This window comes from Notothenia rossii (assembly GCF_949606895.1).
Source record: "Notothenia rossii genome assembly, chromosome: 10".
Lineage (NCBI taxonomy): Eukaryota > Metazoa > Chordata > Actinopteri > Perciformes > Nototheniidae > Notothenia > Notothenia rossii.
The window spans coordinates 12424482-12445417 of record NC_136908.1 but is presented as its reverse complement, the minus strand read 5'-3'; the positions used below and the strand labels follow the sequence as shown (position 1 = coordinate 12445417).

Below are 20936 nucleotides of genomic sequence, written 5' to 3'. Positions count from 1 at the left end.
TGATTCGGTATAATGATTTGTTCTTACAATAATTCTATAGTATAACATGTCAATAAATAACTTATTTGGTGATCAATAAAAGCATCAGTGGAAGATAATTGCTGTCAAAGAGCAGTGACTGACAGCGACAACCTACCTCGGTGGTGGAAATTATTAACATGCCTCCTAGAGTCTAATTTGATTGGATGCTGCATTTGGGGGTTGTTGCGACTGGATCATATACCACTCACCCATTGGTTTAGACGTCTGTCACTCCGTCGAGACCGAGTCTCCTAGTCTAGGGTAGTCTGAGTGGAGAAAGTAATGAAGATGGAAGGAGCTGATGTTGATGAATTATTGAGGAGATTTATTGAGTAGCGAATTGATATCCTTTTACTTGTCTTGTTGGAACGACAGAGGACAGCGACACCAGGAAATTGACGAGATAGCATGCCCGTAAGTAAACAGTAACTTCCACAGTTTACTTGGTGTCGCGCCTTAGCCGAGCTAGCTAACTAGCTAATCTACAAGCAACCGTGGTGACAGCTCGAAGTCATTCAGCAAGCCGAGACAGAGAGCGTGTGACCGCGGAGGATTAATGTACAGTCTCTGCCTGATATTGGTGAACAAATAGACTGAATCATACGTGGGGAAACGCTGATGTTGGCCATTGAGCTACCAGAGCCTTTAGACAGTATTTCACGTTGTTTAAACGCAAGCCGTGGTCCCAGTTTTCTTTGTAGCTGGTTTGTAACTAGCTGGTTAGCAGTGCCTGTGGACAAACTATTCTTACTATTTAAATTAGCTAGATAACATGAAATGAATAAACAGTCATGGTTGGAAGGTGTTCCAAGCTAACGTGCTTTTCATTGCACCTGTGTTGTTACAGTAGTGTTCAGTAACAGCTGTGTGTGTGTGTGTGGTCTGTCAGGAGGATATTTCCTCAGATGATTCCACTGTGTGTGTGGCAAGGGCACAGACACCACAGGAATGTTAGATGATTCATTGTAGGATTTTTATAATAGTGATCATGTGATGGTGTCTTTCCTCTTTTCATTCAGCCAGGGTTTCCTCCTGTACAATGGGGACTTTGCCGCAGAGCCTAGAGCCATGAAAAGATGTCCTTGACTACTGAACTTGGTCTCAAAAGTTGAAAAATTACAATCTGAGGCCTTCACAAACGAGGGCTGCTTTTCTGGTGTTGTGTTCAAATATTGTCTTAATAATAAGATACTGTTTCAATCCTAATATAGATACTTTTCTTTTATGTTGATGTTCCATGCATGTTTCAGTGTGTTTGCCTTGTCAAGAGAGGTTTGTCCTTAAGCAATAAACACGGGTTTGTTGAGTGGGTATTTGTGCACTGTTAAAGTGGTGTCATTAGGATGTGAATGTTTATCCGTGCACGCGTTAAAAGCCTGCACAGGCTTGTTATTATGTGGTATTCAGTTGCTGCTGGTGTCTTAGACCTCCTAATGCTTTCTGACAGTTAGACCCAGCTGGTCATAGAGCAGAAAGATAGCCCAGGCTCTGTTGTCAACCAGCATCACAGCTAGAGTCATCAATGCCTGCGGTTTAATGAAATATCCTGACAATATTTAGCAGGCATAGATACCAAATGTAGATGAAGCATACTTTTAGATCCATTGGAATTCAAGCAAATCATCTTAATCATAAGTAGTATTTAAATGTGAACTCCGTGGGCTGAACACGAATAGATTATGAGAGTTTTATAACTGTGGGGAAAAGAGCTGGGACCAAAGGTGATAAAAGCGAGCGTTAAAGTTGGAAAATCAGTGATGATGATGGTCATTGGTCTCTTCAGGCACACAAGAAGACAGGAAATTGAAAGAGGAAGAGGAAGGATTAAGAGGGATCGGAGAAAGTAGTGTATAGGAAGCTTTAAGAGGATTCCTCCTTGTCGTATCTCTGTCATCCTCAGCAATAACAACTAGGGCTGCTCGATTATGGCAAAAATCATAATCTCGGTTATTTGGGTCAATAATTGATATCACGATTATTAAAAACGATTATCCATTTACTTTGAAAACATCCATTTATTAAAAATGTTTTTAACAGTTGATTACCCTGAACTTTAAGTATAATTCAACTGAAATACCAATTTAAAAGAAAATAATCTTTTTATTTCAATTATGTTGTTTTCATAATCGTTGCAAGCCAAAATTGTAATTGCGATTAAAATACGATTAATTGAGCAGCCCTAATAACAACTGTGTGTAAAAGATGAGAAAGCAAGAAAGCAGAACTGCCCCCCTTCTTTTAATCTATACGCATTGCAACCTGGTGGCAAAGCGATGATGCAACAGGGTTATCCGCATGCTAAGGTAGTCAAAATAAACAACAGATTTCAACAGACATAACTGACAAAGATGTGATATGAATCAAATGGAGAGGTCAAAACAAACGTCCACAGTCCTAGGAGTAAAACAAATGGTGGTGAAAGCTCTCAACGTGGCCGGATGAGTTCAGGTGAAGCGTTGAACTCTGGGCTTGTTAAAGGCACTGCTCTTTATGACCACGGTTATTTAACCCTGCAGCCACCACCTTTTAAATTGACCCCCAACAAAATAGTGTCTTCACAGCTTTTGCTTTCATTCAAGTGAAAACAAGCTAGGAGTCACTGGTCCAGCTTGTTGACAGTTACTGACCTAGTTTGCAACTTTTGGGCGGAGTCTAGTTGCTTTAGTTCCTGGTTTAGACATTGTTTGTGCACTCAAACAGGTTATAAGTGGTTAGGGTGTGTCTGATGATACATCATGTAGTTATGGATACTTTCAGATAATTGGATCTATGTTTCTCTTCCTCTTTCTGTAGCTTTAACTCGTTGAAGGCTTAGTAATGTAGGTGTCATCGTCATAAACAGGCTACCCATTACTTTGTGTGGTTTGCACCCTGGCCTGTACCACAGGAAAAAGCAGCGGGGGCGGCTCTGTCACTCTTAAAACCACCCACTTAGTCTTTCTCTCTGCTTCCTTTCTTTCCTTTATTCAAGCCTTCACTCTTATTGGTCCCCTTACTTCCTGAGAAGCTTCCAAAGCATATGTGTAATGGGAAGTGAGGTAATCAGCAGGGAGGGGTGTGTGCATGTGTGTGTGGGTGTCCCCTCATTCATTCTCGCTTGAATCTCGGAGTTCTACACCAGCTTTCCCAGACAGGTATGTTCTCACTTGATTATATTGAGCTCTGGAAGACACCGCTGGCGTTTTATAATGCCGGTAACTTGTATTGTTTGTGTTAATTAATATGTGTACGGGGTGTTTGCATCAGGTGTTTTACAGACAATCTGTCAAGACGAGCAAGCCCACTTACAACTAGTGTTGGAATAAGTCTTTGGAAGGAGGAGTCAGAAATAATCTCATTTAGACTGCCTGCCTGCCTGTATGTGTGTGTGTGTGTGTTTGTTTGTGTGTGTGTGTGTGTGTGTGTGTGTGTGTGTGTGTGTGTGTGTGTGTGTGTGTGTGTGTGTGTGTGTGTGTGTGTGTGTGTGTGTGTGTGTGTGTGTGTGTGTGTGTGTGTGTGTGTGTGTGTGTGTGTGTGTGTGTGTGTGTGTGTGTGTGTGTGTGTGTGTGTGTGTGTGTGTGTGTGTGTGTGTGTGTGTGTGTGTGTGTGTGTGTGTGTGTGTGTGAGAGATTTGAGGACGGAGGCGTGGGTGTAAATTCAGAAGGAACGAGCTGTCAACTACAGCTAGCTCACAGGAACAGGTTTTGTGGAACCAGACGCTGAATAAACACACTTGCTAATACACAATTGTCCAATGCATGACACATTCTCACTCTTTGGTAAGTAGTTGGCCAAAATCAGAGCTTTGCATTTGGTGGAGAAATGCAGTAAGCCACTGCTAGGCTTCTAATCACATTGGTTAGATCCATATCTTGAGCCTGTTTGGATCTCAGTGTATTCCCTTATCTCCCTTTATACTTTGGAAACACAGATTAAAACCTAATGAACTCTCGTCTTGTTATTGACCCCACTGTCTCTTTCCCTGTGAGTTATCCATCCCTTGGGTTGATACATTCCTCATATCCATCATCTCTCTTTACTTCCATCTTTACCTCTATTCATTTAGCCATTGATCTGTGCTCCTTTTATCTGACTGCACTGTTCCTCTCCTCCATCTACTTTTTCATCACTTTATTGGTTTGTTACCACTTAGCCACTTATCCTCAACGCTGGTGTGTTTTTCTGCTGCACAGGAGAAGCTTAACACCTGCTGCTTCCTTTGAAATGTGCTCTCGTTGGCTCATATTGATTTCTGTCACGAACTGTGAGTCCATAATGACTTGGAGATGGCGGCTAACCATTAGCAAGACCAACAAGGGAGACAATCATCTGCCCAATAACATGATTAGCTTCACGGTGTCCTCTCAGGCCAATTAGTTTGCTACTTCCCTCCATCAGTTGCTTGTGCCTGCGTGCAAGATGTCAATAGAGCCTTGAAAAGGGCATGTTGTCCTTTTGTTTAGTTCAACCCTGTCTGTTGTGGTTTGAAATAAGTTTCAAGGTGAATCATCTGCATTTAAGAGCTCAAGAGTTACATTTAAGGGGGAGGATGTGATAGGGCTGCCGATTATGGCAAAAATCATAATCTCGATTATTTGGGTCAATAATTGTAATTGCGATTAATCATTGACTTTGAAAACATCAATTTATTGGAGAAAAAAAATGTGAAGTATTTTTTTAACAGTTGATTACCCTTAACTTTAAGTATAATTCAACTGAAATACCAAAAAAAAGTTATTATTATTATAAAAAAAAAAAAAGTAATAATAAAAAAATAATCGTTTTATTTCGATTACGTTGTTTTCGTAATCGTTGCAAGCCATAATCGTAATCGCGATTTAAAATACGATTTTAATTGAGCAGCCCTAGGATGTGAAAGGATTTATTAGTTTTTTATGTTATTGATAACAAGTTGTGTAAGGACAGATTCAAATAAAAAAGATTTGTTTAAAACAATGAATCAAATATCACGGATGCCGATGACCTAAACTTTGATTTTCATGGGGAATGTACGTTAGAAGGCGTAGGACCAGAAACGTTTTTTAAGCTTCTTCTTGCCCCTTTTTTTTTATCCCTTGAACGTTTTTTTTATTTTCCTTCTCTTTGTTATAATTATAATTATTCTTTGTTTTGTTTCTAACATGTTCAATACAATGACTAATAATACTTTTTTTTTTTAAACATGCAAGCCTAGCTGCAGTCAATGTTGTCTTCACTGTTTAACTGATTTACTCATTAAACTGTCAAAATTCTTATTGTCAATTGAAAAGTTAATGAATAACATCCCCATTCAACTCATTTATGATCAATTTGGCTAAATGTTTGTTATTTAAAAATTGTAGCATGTTGGGCTTTAGGAAAATATGATTTGGGAACATTGGAAACAAGTGTTAGTTACAGTCTTACTTTAGTTGGCACCGAATCTTTTTTAATGTTCAGCCAATTTAGCTATTCCCTTGTAAGGTTAAAGTGACTTTGTAGGAGTAGAGCCATTCCTCTTACCTCATCTGCGCTCTAATCACAGCCTTTATTTTGTCACTCAGTGAGCCTGCCATTAAAACCACATGCTGGCTTTAGATATCCCTGTCCTCCTTCTCTTCACCGGCACGGAAGAATAGAACAACAGAAAGGACTAATTTCTCTAAATGGAGGCTATTCTGCTTTATAATCCTTCCCCATTTCATGAGTCACTAGCTCCCCCCCTCCCCCCTGTCATTTCTGACATTGGTACATTCCATAAATAGACACCTGGCTGCCATAGAGAGACTGTAAGCAGAATAATACAGAATCAAGCATTTGGATGAGTCAAAGACAGATTACAGAATGGAAAAGACATGGAGGGAGTAATGTTGCTGTGTGGGAGTATAAACAGAGGGGCAGAGAGAGAGAAGCAAGGAGCCGAAAGGAAGAAAAACCAACTGTGAACATATTTGTCTATTTTTTGTCGAGGCACGCATTGCATGCAAGTGTTTTGATGTTAAACATGGTGATTGAAAGTCAGTCCTGTGTAATCTCCTGAATCTGTACGCTGGTCTATTGCTTTGAAATCACCTTCAGAACAAGGTTCATTATATTTTCTTTTAGAAGGGTTATTGCTTTTGAAGAGGAGATTGTGTCTGTCACATTAAGTGAAGTGTTGGAAGTGGACGAATATTAAAAAGGTGGAACTAAACCACCTTCAGCTCAATTTGGACCACATGTTTCTACATAACCAATATGCACATAGAAGGACTTCTTCCTACTGCTTTCCTTTCTCCGATTTTGTTACCAGACATACCAAACATAGACTTTGTTTCTGCATTCAACGGCCAATTTAGCCTCGTGCTTACACTTTCAGAGCACAGTCACGACCGATCACAGACACGCCATACCCAGTGAAAACATATAGTGCTGATGGAAAACAGATCATCCATCAGAGATGCAGACGGTGTCCTCCTTCCTCAGCCGAAAGCAGACGTCTCACGATCACAATGCAGATAGTTAAGGTTACCTAGAGACATAGAAAGACTCCAACTACTAATTATCTCGTATACCAATCAGCACCTCTCTTTTATTTCATAGATTGACGTATTGATTGATCTGAGTTAAGTCTATACAGCTGTTGCATTTTTTTCAACAGCCAGATTGAGCATTTTAAATGTGAATACCTATTGATGGCATTATCTGTGTCTGACTTGAACAGCCACAAAAGAAAAACTGCTCTGAGTCGTCGTCATGCCTACATTGTTGTGGATGTTTTGACATCTTGGTATAAATTCCCCGTCTTACATATTTCTTTCTGTTGCTGTAGCTATTATTTGCTTCTCCGTACTCTCGTCTGCTGCAGCACAGCAGTGTCTCATAGGCAGCAGCAAACGCTTTCTTTCAGCGCGCAGATGAAGAATTGAAATCCCTTTTGACAGCAAGAACATAAGGAAAAGGAGAAATAGAAACATTTGAGGTTTAATAGCAACGCTACAGGCAAACAAGGTGAGTGGCTAGAAGATGAGAGAGAGAGAGAGAGAGAAGTTAAAATGAAGACAGTGTAAGTGCTGTGATGGATGGTAAGGCCTCTCAAAAATAACAAGGGGGGGGGGGAAGAGGGGGAGGTGTTTATTTCACCAAGAGTACATTTTAGCTAAAGCTTTTTTTGTCCGTCTCTGTTTTAAGAAATGGAGATGAACAGGCTTCTAAATTCAGCTGTGCCACTTTTATTTGTACAGTAATTCAACAGTGAAGCCAGCAAGGTTCCTATGTGTGGGTGATTTTTCGATTTGATCAAGTTTAGAATAGGCTGGTACTGCAGAGGTGTGTGTCTGGAGAGGGAAGAGAGGGGAGAGAGGGGAGAGAGGGGAGAGCGAGAGGGGCGGACAGACTTATGACACTTTGGAGAATTCAATTGATGCCTGCAGCACTTTCACAACTTCACTGGCACTGACTGTTTACTGACGTTTTTATCAGGGTACCAAATAATCGAAGCTTGGTTGCAAGACGTGAATGTGTGTGTGTGTGTGTGTGTGTGTGTGTGTGTGTGTATATGCCCTTTCAAATGCACAAGATATTTGCTGTGTGTCAATAATCATGCAGTGTGTGTTTTTTCCCATAGGTAGAGGTGACTCCACTGCAGATGAGGGAACATGTTGGCGATGGACCAAGGGGTGGTGGAGGAATGGCTGTCAGAATATAAGGTACTGCTTCAGTGTGTGTGTGTGTGTGTGAAATACAACTTGAAGCACATAGCCCTTATTTGTGTGGTATGCTGCTTCTTATTGGCAACATTTCTTCCACACATCTAAAAAAAAACCTACTCTGAAGTGCTTTTCATGAGCACTCAGCAATATGTTGAGTGCTACCAAAGCTCAGTGAGGTGTGGTGATAAAGGGACAGAAGGGAACTTCCTGTTTAATCGTACGAGGACCTACCTGTTTCCCTCCGAGTGAAAATGATCTCTAAATGCAACTTTTGATATGACTGAAGATATCACTGTCTGTCAATGCAGGGTTTAGATGCTCTCAAATATCAAACAGAATGTATTTCTATACTGCTGAACTCCTCTTGATCTCACTTCTGTTTCATTCACCTGTAACCATAATATTGTGCAGATTTTTTTATTAAGAATTATATTTGTGTACTTGCTGTAAATCAAGTACACGGTTAAGTGTCACATTTTAACTTGTCATGCTGGGTGTTTATTTTAAGGATCAGTAAGTTAGTTTATCAAACTTCAGCTAAGTGTGTGTTTGTGTTTTTCAGACCCTCCCTGACAATGCTGTGTCCAATTATGCTGCATCACTAAAAGACAAAGGTGCCCTGGTCCCAGCACTCTACAAGGTCATGCGAGAGAACTACAGCGATGTATGAACACACACACTCTAAAGTTAATCTATAGTAAATACCTGATAACACAACAATTAACAATACATTTGTTTCATGTTACCACTTACCTGTCATTTGCATATTTCTTCACATAATCTTGACATATTGTAAAAACCATAGATGCAACATGTATTACAGTCACAGTTAATACTCATTTTTGGCATGATTCTTTTGTTTGGCTTGCCTTCCTCCCCAGTTGCTGGAGCCAGTGTGTCACCAGTTGTTTGAGTTTTACCGGAGCGGAGAGCCGCAGCTCCAACGCTTCACACTGCAGTTTCTGCCAGAGCTCCTGTGGAGCCTCCTGTCCGTCAGCGCAGCCAGAGACCCCCACACGTCCGGCTGCATCGAGGCCCTGCTGCTGGGCATTTACAACCTGGTAGGGGAGAGGGTGGAGCTGATGTTTTCAAAACACACAACTGATCTGTTTATTGATGACCAGTAGAGTATCTCTTTTAAATAGCAATATATTTTAGTGTGATGAGGGAGAGGTAAGGGAAAGTTCCTGGATCCTTAGCAAGTGGGTTCATGCAGTTCAAGAAGCAGGGGGCTAAACCTATTTCTGGGAGCTGAGTCATGTGTTTTTGAAAGATTCCATGATGCACTTTCTGCTGCATGGAGAGCGACAGGAAAGATGGTTTGGAAATAGAGGAAATGAAACACAGTGACTCCAGATTAGGGATGAATTGCACCTTACAAATGTCCTTTCCAAACAAACAGAGATGCCACCACTAGAAATGACTTAAGCGTGATGAGTCTTATTTCATCCATTTAAGCTCTTGATGTTTTATCTATCAGCAAAGTGCAGTGTCCTCTAACTTCCTGTCTGAATACTAGAATAGGTCAGCTGTCACTCAACACAGTTGGCTCCCATTAATGTATTTGACATTAACATGCACACCGGGGACACCAAAACCCCAGGGTTTGTGCGTGTGTGTTCACTCAGTAAACACACAAATGAGAAAACGCACATACACTGGCAGACTGATTTGGGAAATAGGGACCCTGAGGTCCACACACTAACACCCACACATAACAGATGAGTGTGCTTAAAGAGAAAAGCACACACTCTTTAGAGGTTTAGGGCACTCACAAAATAAGCTGCTGTTATTTCTCGCCCACAGGAACACTTTCTCATTGTCTTCCTGTCTTTCTCTTTCACAGGAAATAGTTGATAAGGATGGACAAAGTAAAATATTATCTTTCACTGTCCCTTCCCTCTCCAAACCCTCAGTGTACCATGAGGTGAGAAACGCACAAATGCACACACATTTTAATTTCCTTTTGCAGTTTAAAATGATATATTTTCTTCATCTTTCCAACCCCAGCCTTCAGCCATTGGCTCCATTGCCCTCACAGAAGGGGCTTTAGCCAACCACGGGCTGAGCAGGGTGGTGTACAGCGGGCCACACCTCCAGAGAGAGAATTTCACCGCGCAGAACAGGTGAGAGGGGTGATGGGGGCTCTTATTTTAAAGTCTGCTGGTCGAGTAGTGACCTGTCGGGGGAGGTGGTGCATGTTTTTAAAAAGGGCTTTTCAGGTTGCAGCTTGCCTGCTTAGAATTGGCAGCAAACACCAGACAACAACAAAAATAGAAATGCCCATGCAGAAGGTTGAACAATCTGACAAAGCAGCACTTAGGAATTCAGCAACTAAATCTTAAAATGTAAGTTCCTTTACTTTTTATTTTCAAGGAAACTTGCCAAGACATTTATTTCTTCTAGTGTGAGCATAAGTCTGTCCAAACGTTATTTTGATTTATGTTTGGCAGTGGGCGAGGGGGATGGAGATAGTGTGTGGGGGGGGGGGGTTGTTTTTTGCTGGATTGTTTGTCAGTGTGAACTTAATTTACAAACATAGGATTGAGGAACCGGCTAGACATTCAGGTTTGGATGCTGTCAAAGGGAAGTTGAGTTGAGACACAAATCTATCATTTTGACTTGTAATGGGAATGTAGTCCAACAATCTCTCCTCCAGTCTCCAGGAGGAACTTCATTGATTTCACATTTCAGAATCTGTCTACAGCTTTTGGGGAGTTCGTATTACTTCCTATGTGGGGGGCAGCTGTGCAAATAGAGATAGAAATTCTGGAGCTGTGGATTTAGAAAGATGGGCTCTTATGAAATCTGTAGCAGAACACACCCATTTCTCTGAACTGCTGGCGGCTGAGTTGCACTGTGGGTAATAAAGATGTCACGATTTGAAAAGGAATAGCATGGAATATAAAGGCGATATCTTTGGTTGTGCCAGTGTGGAGTACTGCTTTTGAAATCCTTAAATATTGTTTTGTCTTTTTTTCTATCTACTGCATGCATGGAAGCGTAACTGAGTCTGTGGATTTCTGATCTGAAAAATTGAAAATGTTGTTTTATATGTCATGATGTAATGAAGGCGGGCTATTTTAAGGTTTTGTTTTGATTATGCAGATTTGAGGTGCTGACCTTCCTGCTGCTGTGCTACAACGCTGCTCTTAGCTACATGACCGCCACCTCCCTCCAGTCCCTCTGCCAGCTCAGTTCCAGGTAACACACACACACACACACACACACACACACACACACACACACACACACACACACACACACACACACACACACACACACACACACACACACACACACACACACACACACACACACACACACACACACACACACACACACTCTTTGTCATGAGAACTTGAGGACACTTAAAGTAAACGGTCGAATTTCATACAATGTGTCATTTTCTTCATAGTGAACATTTTTGTGAAGTTTACTTGAATAAGGCTACACACACACACACACACACACACACACACACACACACACACACACACACACACACACACACACACACACACACACACACACACACACACACACACACACACAGACAGACGCTATTTTGCAAGCACTAGCTTATCTGATCCTCTTATAGACTTTGCTGCCGGAGAGCGCCAAGATACCACTATTAGGCGAATAGCTGCGTTGTACACACATCCCAGCTCAGAGTTGTTGATACTCTTCCAACTTTAGCTGAGCATTGCTCTAATAAGCACCGAGCTAAAGAGAAGTTATCAGCGTTCGTTTCCCTGTAACCCTTTTCTGTGTGTCAGCTGTTTCTCAGATGTGGACAATATAATATAACTGCACTTCTCCCTTTTTAAATGCTCAGGCTTTACCTCAGTTTGAGCTTAATCCTCTTTGTTGCAACTTGTATGATACCTGTTCAGCACTTTTAAATCGTGTTGTTGATAAACCATTATGAACTCATTATGTATCATGTATGCTTTGTTGGTGTGTGTATTGGTTTCGAATGAGTGTGGGCATGTGTAGTACTGTCTTGATATTACATTATCAGCGTGACACCTATATAAAAAAAAAAAAAATTTTCAATGAATTAATTTTTAACTTTGTTTATTGTGAGTTTTTTTCTTTTTGGCTAATGGATTGCTCTCAAATCAGCAATGTAGGGATTCGAAGAGACTTTGTGTGTGTGTGTGTGTGTGTGTGTGTGTGTGTGTGTGTGTGTGTGTGTGTGTGTGTGTGTGTGTGTGTGTGTGTGTGTGTGTGTGTGTGTGTGTGTGTGTGTGTGTGTGTGTGTGTGTGTGTGTGTGTGTGTGTGTGTGTGTGTGTGTGTGTGTGTGTGTGTGTGTGTGTGTGTGTGTGTGTTCCAGCTATTATTTGCTCATCAGCTCACTACAGGGAAGTAAATTGCCTTAATGGAGCTGCAGCCAAGTGGCTCAGTGGAGTGGTGTCCCTGATTTAAGCTCCCCTGTTTCACTGATCCCCTTTTGTGTTTTTATCTTTTATCCTCCAGGGTTTGTATATGTGGTTACCCACGGCAACAGCTTCGGCGCTACAAAGGCATTAGCACACGTCTGACAGTCACATCAGAGTTCCTGGTTCAGCTCATCACGGGGATACACTACGCCTTGTGAGTGTAAAGACATGCCTGCACAAACAGCCAGATGAACACATCACTGACTCACTGCTGCCAATACTCAGTCTATCCTTTTTTAAAGAGGTCTTATTAAGATTTTTCTGGGTTTTCCATTTCCTGTAGGTGTATGTGCATGTAAATGGTCTGCAAGGACTAAACTTCAAAAGTTCACTCTGTTGGGATGACAGTATTTAATATGTCGCCATAACAGCATTCCATTTGTTTTAATTATGCTCTAAAAACCTGGATAACAGAAGCTGGACTGGGACAATCATTGCGCCTGCCCACTTTGTATTTTCAGTGTTTCTACATATTACATTGCTGTATTGCATTTTTTAAATGTCTTGACATCTTTATCACAAAATGATATAGGTAGCACATTGATGTTCACAAGCTTGCAGTCGTGTTCCCTGCCTTTGCTTCTTATTGCTGCACCGCCTGTCGAGCTCGTAAATGTTGTGACATCATTGCTACGACTGTGTTTAATTTGCACAGTCAACTGGCACAAGATAAACAAAGCAGGGACCCACTCAGAAACTCTCCATTGAGCTACTAGAGGTTTAATATAACCTAGGGAGTAGGGACCCTTTGATCTGTATCTTAAACTGTGAATGTGTTGTGCCTGTGTATAGGTGTAGTGGGGAGGTTGATCTTGGGTCCAAAGCACTGGATGACGTTCTGTATCGGGCCCAGCTAGAGTTACTGCCTGAAGCTCTGTTGGTGAGTACACTTGTGGTTTTCTTCTTCTCCTTGCACATCTTCCCTTCTGTATCTGTGATTTTGGACCTGTAGAGTGTGGGTGTGTTTGTGTGTGCTTTTGTCTGAGACTGAGCATGTGATTCCGACGCACATGTCCGCCTGTGGTTTTGACTCATGCACAGCACACTATGCTGCATTGTGTCGGTTCCTGTGTGTGTCAGAGACTGCAAGCAGAATGTAATCCCACTAGATTATTTACATGCTTTCCGCTCTGCTCCGTTAAGCTATAATCCGTGAGGCCCGGGGAGTACAGGGTTGAGCGTAAGCTCACAGCAATACTACACAAGTCAAGGTGTGCTCCTCCGCAACAATCAAAACACAAAACCTTTGGTTTTCATATTAATAAAATACATATTAATTTTCATTCAAAAAAAAGTTTAGACGCATGCCATGAACACAGTATGGCTTTTTTGATATGATGAACAACGTGCAATAAAATAATTGAAATGCAACAAATTGCTTCTTAAAGGTGGGGTAGGTAATTCACTTCAGAAACACTTTTTGTTATATTCCATGGAATGCTCTTAACATCCCGATAGCAATGAATACATGAAATGCTTTGACAATAAATTCATTAAAAAAATTCATCTGTGGCGCTGTAAAAATCCGGCCAGCCTTCCATCTTGTGCACGATTCGATTTGCGATATTTGTTTTTAAGCGACCCAACGGAAGTTTATTGTAAAATGCGGCCATATCTCTGGCTAGGAAGGTCGCATCAACCTGCTCCCGTCTCTAGCACCCCCGCAGCCCGAGTGAAAGAACTAAACTTACATTAAACTTCCGTTGGGTTGCTTTAAAGTCAAGCTTCAGTTTAAGATTCACCCTGTAATAGATGTAGAACATGTAATTGAGCATTACTAACCTGACTCAGATGGTTTGTTTCACCAAACCATCTAGGAAAGCTCCATTGGAAGCCATTTTGGAAAGGGCAGGCACTTTCAAAAATACTTGGCAGGTGATTGGATCAATCTGTCTATCACCTTCTATCATGGGCCACTTCTGATTGGTTAACAATGGCTGGTACATGTGGAGCACAGCACTTCTGATTGGTGTGGAGCACTGACACCCAAGAAAAAAAAAGAAATGTAAAAAAAAATCGCAGGCTTTGCGATTTGATAATCGCATCATTTAAAATCGCGATTTCGATTTAAAATCGATTACTCGTTCAGCCCTTCTGCGTACTTTCAAATTCTACCACACTCGAGCTGGTTTCTCCATTCTTACCTACCCTACCTTTTTAATTCAAGAAAATGTTAAAAGGAAATGATTCAAAACATTATTTTATGGAACAAATTAAACAAAAAAGGCACTTATTGTAAAAAATGTAATGTGAATAATATGTTGAAGGGACATTTAGTACTGGTAATTGACTTTGCGATGACTGTAAAGAAACAATATGTTGTACAGCAGTAACACACTCACCCTAGTGTGAAAGGATTACATATTTAGCATTTTGCCCAGTGTGTTAACTTGTTGCCGTGGTGTGTTACGTTAGCTTAGCTCGGTGACGTGCCCCTCATGAGACCAATGTGTTTCAGCCTCGCACACAAAGACATGTTGTACGGTGATTTATAAAGCCCTGTGTAATGTTTCCTACTAAACTGTTACGTGATCAAGTGCCACTTGATAACTTCCACCAACAGAATAAGTTATTATAGAAATGGTTAAATGGGGTTGTATAAAGCGAAATACAAAGCCTTTCTGAGGTTTATGGTTTATGGTTTAATCTGGTGGAAATTGGATATTTGATCAAATGTTATTGGTTTGGTCACATGATCTTAACCTCAGGCTGATTTCAGAGCATCTTATTTCTTGGTAATGCTTCTCTCACAGGGATTGTTTACCGTGACTGTACTGTACTTTGTTTTTTTAGTATATTTAGGTTTTCACTGATGCAAGCTGACTGAAATATGTTTTTCTAAACATTGCAGTACACCCTTAATAGTAAGCATTGTAAACATTTTTTCAAAATAACCTTTAACCTTTTAATTATGGCACAGGGTAGGCAAGGGCAAACAGAGAGAGGGGACAGCACGCAGCAAAAGGCCACAGGTCAGATTCCACCCACAGGCCGCTGCCAAGGACTTAGCCATCGTACATGAGGCCAATACAAACTGATTCGTTGTCAAATCTAACCAATAAAACCTTAAAAGAATGTAATCGGCAATTACAAGACTATATTTGAAACCCTGTAAACTCATTTCACATGAATGCGACGGCGGGGTAAGAAATTGAAACTGAAAAGTACATTTGGGTTATAATGTGGTGTGTGGTTACTTAGAAGTATCTCAACAGACAAGAAGTTGACCTTCAGTAGCATGGAGACACTAAATCAACAGGATTACCAGGTAACATTTGATAAAACACGTTGTGCCAGCTGCTGTACTCTCAGTGTGCCAGTTCCTTTCTGGCAGATGGCCACGGGGAAATCCTCCAGGAAAAGTCTGGCCTCCTCTGAAGCAGTAATGTTTGTGTTTCTCTTTTTGCCATCAGGTGGGCAATGCCATCAAGTCGTCACTGCACGGCGCTGCACTTAAAAGCAACAACAAGGAGGGGGCACGCAGTATCCAGGTGGAGATCACGCCCTCCTCCTCCAGGATCTCCCGAAATGCTGTCACCTCCCTCTCTATCAGGGGACACCGCTGGAAGAGACACGGTATGACAAAAAGGCTAATTGAGATGCTGTGTGAGAGTACAGAGAAGAGCTCTCACACAGCATCAAATTATATAATCACTTTATGGCAAAGAAAAGAAAGCAGTTGAATGATTTAAGAACAAATCCACACCAAAGGAGAGAGCTAGAGGTTTATAACTCTTCATTGTTCACCCACTACCATTTCATGTCCTACAGTCACTGTGTACATACGTGTTGTTGTTGTTGTTGTTGTTGTTGTTGTCCTCATCAGTCCGTGAGCCTGTAGAGCACTGGGCTCACTAGCTAGTCCACCTTCTTTTTAGATTCATTATCATTCAAAGCTATCACTTCCTGTCTAATCTGCAAATCAATTTTCACAGATAGGAGAAAGAAAGGCAGGGAATCAGAGCAGGTAATGAATTGTCAGTATAAGAGATGAGTTGTCGTGTATAAGTAATTAAGTATCGTATATAAGCCATGCACAGTTTTGATTTAATTTCAGCTAATAATCAAAACTGGTAATTATCTGATGTCGTGAACAATGAGTTGGCGATAAATTCCCTTTTTTGTGTTTTCAAATTATTAATCTTTACGTGACTAAGATAGGGCTGCTCAATTAATCGTATTTTAATCGCAATTACGATTTTGGCTTGCAACGATTATGAAAACAACATAATCGAAATAAAACGATTATTTTGTATTTATTTTTGTTTTTTCAGTTGAATTATACCTTAAAGTTTAGGGTAATCAACTGTTAAAAACATACTGTTCACATTTTCTTTTCAATAAATGGGTGTTTCCAAAGTAAATGGATAATCGTTTTTAATAATCGTGATATCAATTGTTGACCCAAATAATCGAGATTATGATTTTTGCCATAATCGAGCAGCCCCTAGGGCCAGGCTAAGATGTACTGAGCAGCAATGGTTATTTAATATTCCATTGTTCTGACTTAATCACAACAAAAACGATTATATATGGGTAGTTTCAGCTATGTGGCAAAGATTGTGTTTTGAGTGTGATTTTGAGAGGGCTTCTCTCTTTTCCCAGGGTAGAGATAAGGCAGGTAAATTACAGCCTTCAGCCAGTTTAATGAGTAGGTTTCATCAACACCCCTTTTCCTTTGCTGCCCGTGTCAGAGCTGCCTGTTTATGCGTAAATCTTTTGTTATGAGCAGACGATGGAGGGAAAACACTATTAAATATTAATTAATGTGTAAGGGCGGAGCGGGGACTCACGATGAAATTCAATTCCATTCAAGAGCTGTGTTCATATTCATCTCCATATTGCATGTACTTTTACCATGTGTTATGTTCTGATCACTATGATTTCTGTCTTTTTATTTTTCTGCCATTACATTTATTACCTCTGTTTGTGTTGTGTGACTGTGGTCATGACCGCTGTCTTTCTGTGTTTCATGTACGTGTGCATGACGCGTGTCTTTCTGTCCCATCTGTTTGTGTTTATATATGTTCGTTTTGTTACGTGTTGTCGTGCTACCCCCCCATACTCCTCCCACCAGAGTCCCAGGAGGCGAGTGTAGAAAGTGATGCTGCAGTGGGGGGCGTAGCCATCCCCGATATCAGTGTAACAGGTACGAGCGGCGAGCGATTGCCCAACGGAGAATCCATGCGACCACGCCTTGACGGCCGCGCCCCGCCCGACTGCGACCCGGTGGGCGGAGCCTCTGAGGTCAGCCTGGATCTGCGGGGTCAGGAGGTCAGGAGGCAGAAGTCTGTGAGGCGGATGGTGGAGAATGAGGGTTCTGGGACGGCCTCCACAGGGAGGAGCCAGTACTAAGGTCCTGCCCCTCCTTCCCCACGCCCCGCTCCCGGGGTAACCTAGGTAACCGTGTGTGGCGGCATGGTCTGAAAAATCTGCACAATGACTTCCCTTTTTACCTTTTTTGCGCTGGGTTCTACTATCCTCCCTTCTCCTAATAGCACTATTCCTCTCATCTGTCCTTCCAACGTCACTCATTCATTCACTCTCTCCTTTGTGGCTAAAGCCTCCTCACCAAGATCCCCTGCTGAGATTTTCTTAAATCTAATTAATTACCTAATTGAATGACAGATCTTTAACCTAATATGAATGCATACTACTGAAATGTGCTTGGCTGAATTTCACAATGGGGGATGTTTTTATGTTGAGCTAAATGAATTGGATCCTATTTTAAGCAGATCGTTGGTTAAACACAGCATGAACACCAGTCTTTAAAGTAGTTTATTCAACATTTGTCAATACATACACACACACACACACACACACACACTTCCTGTAAATATAAAACGGCTGAAGTCTGGACATACATAAAAAATGGACTGATGACCTTCAATCACAAAGCCCAGGTATTAGCTCTGTTACCTCTGCCTGCAGCAGCAGATTGTACGTTGTAGTCATATTGCACACGTTGCCACGCCTCAACACAATCCTCCTGGGTTGCACTTGGACACAGATAACTTCCTTCTGAGTGGTAGCTAGGAACTTAGGAAAGATACGCAGGACTTGTGTTATTTGAAGCAAAACTGCTAAGAAATTGTAAATCTTCTGTGAGTGTGATGACTTCTGACTGCTTGGGCCCAAATCTGACAGTGGAGGACTTTGACAGGACCTGCCTATCTGTCTAATGAGTAGCAGTGACAGCATCAGATTAAAGGTGTGTATCTCTGCATATGCATGTGGTTGGCCACCCACATGTTTGTTAGTGCCATTCTTGATGCATATACAGCACAGCTATTGGCTAGTGTTTTTGAAGTGAAGCAAGTTTCTCAAGTGAACACTTGCACTTTGGATTTGTGTCTTTGTTTTCCTTCCTCTACTCTCCCCTTGTGGTCTTTCCTAGGCGTGTGCTCTCAGACTCTGACCTCTCCTGTCTTTGGGACAAAACATGCACTCCTCTGCCAATAAACCGCTCACAGCTTCTGGTTGAACTAACCTGTGTGCTGGGCTGAAATACTGACATTGCATTTCCTGGTGGCGAGGTGTCCCTGTTAACTGTCACAGTGTGAAGGCGCCACCTGCTGGACAGTGATGGAGCTCCTCTGTCATGCAGCCCTACATACTTTGCCCCACAAGCAAAGCATTCAATTCATTTTCTTTATAAACCGTGTTAATTTCAATGATTTGATTGGATCAGCTGGGCTGGATGACAGATGAGATGGTTGTTTTTTCCTCTTCGTGCTCTTGTTTTCATTTCAGTTCATTTCTGTCTCACAGACGCAGTGGATCTGGGTTCCCCGGATGAGCTGATGGATATTTCGGAGGTGGATGAAGGGGTGTGGCCAGGCGGGATGGGGCCGGACATGACCCCCCCCACCATCACTATTAGCAACAGTGTCACCACGTTGAATCTGGGAGCCAAGGCCATGAAGAAGTGTCGGCTGGGGGGGCGTAACAGCAAGGACAAGGAGGCGGGCTCTCTGACAACGTGCCGGGCCAACAGCGAGAATGCAGAGCTGTCCTTCAAGCGACTGACGCTCACTTCCAGCCAATCGGTGCCCAAGGCAGGAGCTCTCACCAACCTGACCCGCACTGCCAGCGCCGTTTTCTCCCGCTCCTTCGAGCAGGTGGCCGTCTGCAACGTCCCCCCTGCCAGCAACCACACCGCCTCTGAAGTCGGCCGCTATTCATGCAGCCTGCAGGAGGATGGGCTGGGGTACTTGAGTCCGGCGCCAAACCACACGCAGCGCTCTCCTAGCATCAGCGTGCACCTTGGCTCTGACCTATGAGCCCTTTGTGACTCCTGGCTACCTGATCCCTCTCAATCCGGTGACCCTGTACCTGTGAACAGGAACTCCAAGCCATGCCAACTCCCATTAGACCACAACAGCATTCAAACACTCCCACTGGGTGTCTTGTCACTCCATTTTGATGTCTTTGGTTCTCTGTGCTCCCGAGCAGCCTGCCGCCGTGCTCCTCCCCTGATGAAGGCGGGGGGTCAGAGATATCACTTCCTGCTTGACTGATTTTTAGCAGTGCATTGTTGCTGTGAAATCATGCCAGGACAAAACCGCACTCCGTCCCAGAGCAGTCTGTCTGGGTGCACTTAAAACATATACACAACTAAAAACTGCGGAAAAGTATCTGGAAAATATTTTAATCGGCATTTGTTGCCCTGCATGGCTTTTTCCATACGTCCATCCTGATATTGCCCAGGTTGGTCGGAGGGCAAATGTTAAGTATGTGTGAGTATGTTTGAGTATGTGTACTGTATGTGTGTGTGTTAAATTTTTAGAATAAAGGCGGCTGATTGATCAAATTAACAAGGTATGATTCTCCGAGATGAAACACATTTTTCTATTTTTTTCAAATGATAGATCCTTTTTCCATAGCAATACAAATCTGTGTTTTTCATCTTTTGGGACAATTACACAACCTCTCTTCATTCACACTTCTTTTGTAAACATCTACAGCAGTGTTCCTTTTTAAAGATAATCTGTATTCTTCCTTAAAATGTCAGAAGAACTGACCACTAAATAATCAAACAGTATGATACGATTTGGGTTTTAATGTTTACAATCGCACAGTATTGTCATCATAATGGAGAAGCAATATTTGTGTCCTTCCCTCCCACTGCTCTAGCACCTTCTTGAATTGCTGTTGGCAGAAAAATCCAACTTCTAACAAATGATGAAGATGGTTTGGTGTATGATTTGTGAAGTATTGAAATTTGCACTTGAAAGAACAAACAAGTTGTGTTTTCAACTTTGGTATTTTCTTATGACGAACAAAAGACATTTGACTCTCAACTGTGGTATTTTCCTGTGAGAGAGATGTGCTTTGTTGCTCCGTATATACATGAAGTCCACCTACATGCACAAAGAGAAAAGAATCCGATGCCCCTGACTCAAGATGTTTAAAATTCGACCAAAAGTGTAACTGAACCTCCTCCTGTGTGTTCTGCAGTGGGAAGGTGTGTGTGGGCAACAAGGCATCTTTCCTCTTCTCTGATCCACCCACCATTCCAGCTGTTAGTAGTTATTTGGTGATGTGTTTCCTGTGTCCCTCCATCATCATCCCTTCACAAGAAATGGTGATATCTTGTACCAATAATGTAATTAAACTCCACCCATTTGTTACCTTTGATGTCCTAAATTGAGCTGCGCCTCCCTCAAGCAATATGTGTTCTGTCGTCTGTGTACTAGAGCTGTCGAGTGTCCATAGCTTTGGGGGGGACATTAACAACCATATTGTTTCTGTGTGTGGGTTTACAGGATGTGAATGGGTGAGCTCTTGTTGTACATCATACTGTTGTACTAAAGTTGG

The 20936-nt window shown here is 41.9% G+C and overlaps 1 protein-coding gene across 4 annotated transcripts; it reads left to right on the top strand.

Annotated features, from left to right (window-relative positions):
* Positions 1-250: 250 nt before the first annotated feature.
* Positions 251-19936, top strand: hycc1 (hyccin PI4KA lipid kinase complex subunit 1). 4 transcript variants are annotated; one of them, XR_013803065.1, is made up of 13 exons: positions 251-435; positions 7586-7667; positions 8233-8334; positions 8552-8731; positions 9517-9597; positions 9681-9796; positions 10779-10874; positions 12154-12270; positions 12909-12996; positions 15530-15692; positions 17194-17516; positions 18264-18327; positions 18888-18935. XR_013803065.1 is itself a non-coding variant. In XM_079652751.1 (12 exons), the coding sequence occupies exons 2-11, from the start codon at positions 7617-7619 to the stop codon at positions 17469-17471; spliced, it is 1272 nt and encodes a 423-aa protein (XP_079508877.1). In that variant the 5' UTR covers positions 251-435; positions 7586-7616; the 3' UTR covers positions 17472-17516; positions 18888-19026. The 4 variants fall into 4 exon arrangements, 3 of the variants coding, with proteins under 3 accessions (XP_079508877.1, XP_079508875.1, XP_079508876.1); XM_079652751.1 differs by lacking the exon at positions 18264-18327 and having other exon boundaries at positions 18888-19026; XM_079652749.1 differs by lacking the exons at positions 17194-17516; positions 18264-18327 and having other exon boundaries at positions 18888-19936.
* The last annotated feature ends 1000 nt before the right edge of the window (positions 19937-20936 follow it).

Coding starts and splice junctions, on each gene's coding strand:
- hycc1 (XM_079652749.1), top strand. CDS start 7,617: ATGTTGGCGATGGACCAAGGGGTGGTGGAGGAATGGCTGTCAGAATAT. Junction 9,797..10,778: donor AATTTCACCGCGCAGAACAG/GTGAGAGGGGTG, acceptor TTGATTATGCAG/ATTTGAGGTGCTGACCTTCC. Junction 12,997..15,529: donor TACTGCCTGAAGCTCTGTTG/GTGAGTACACTT, acceptor TTTTGCCATCAG/GTGGGCAATGCCATCAAGTC.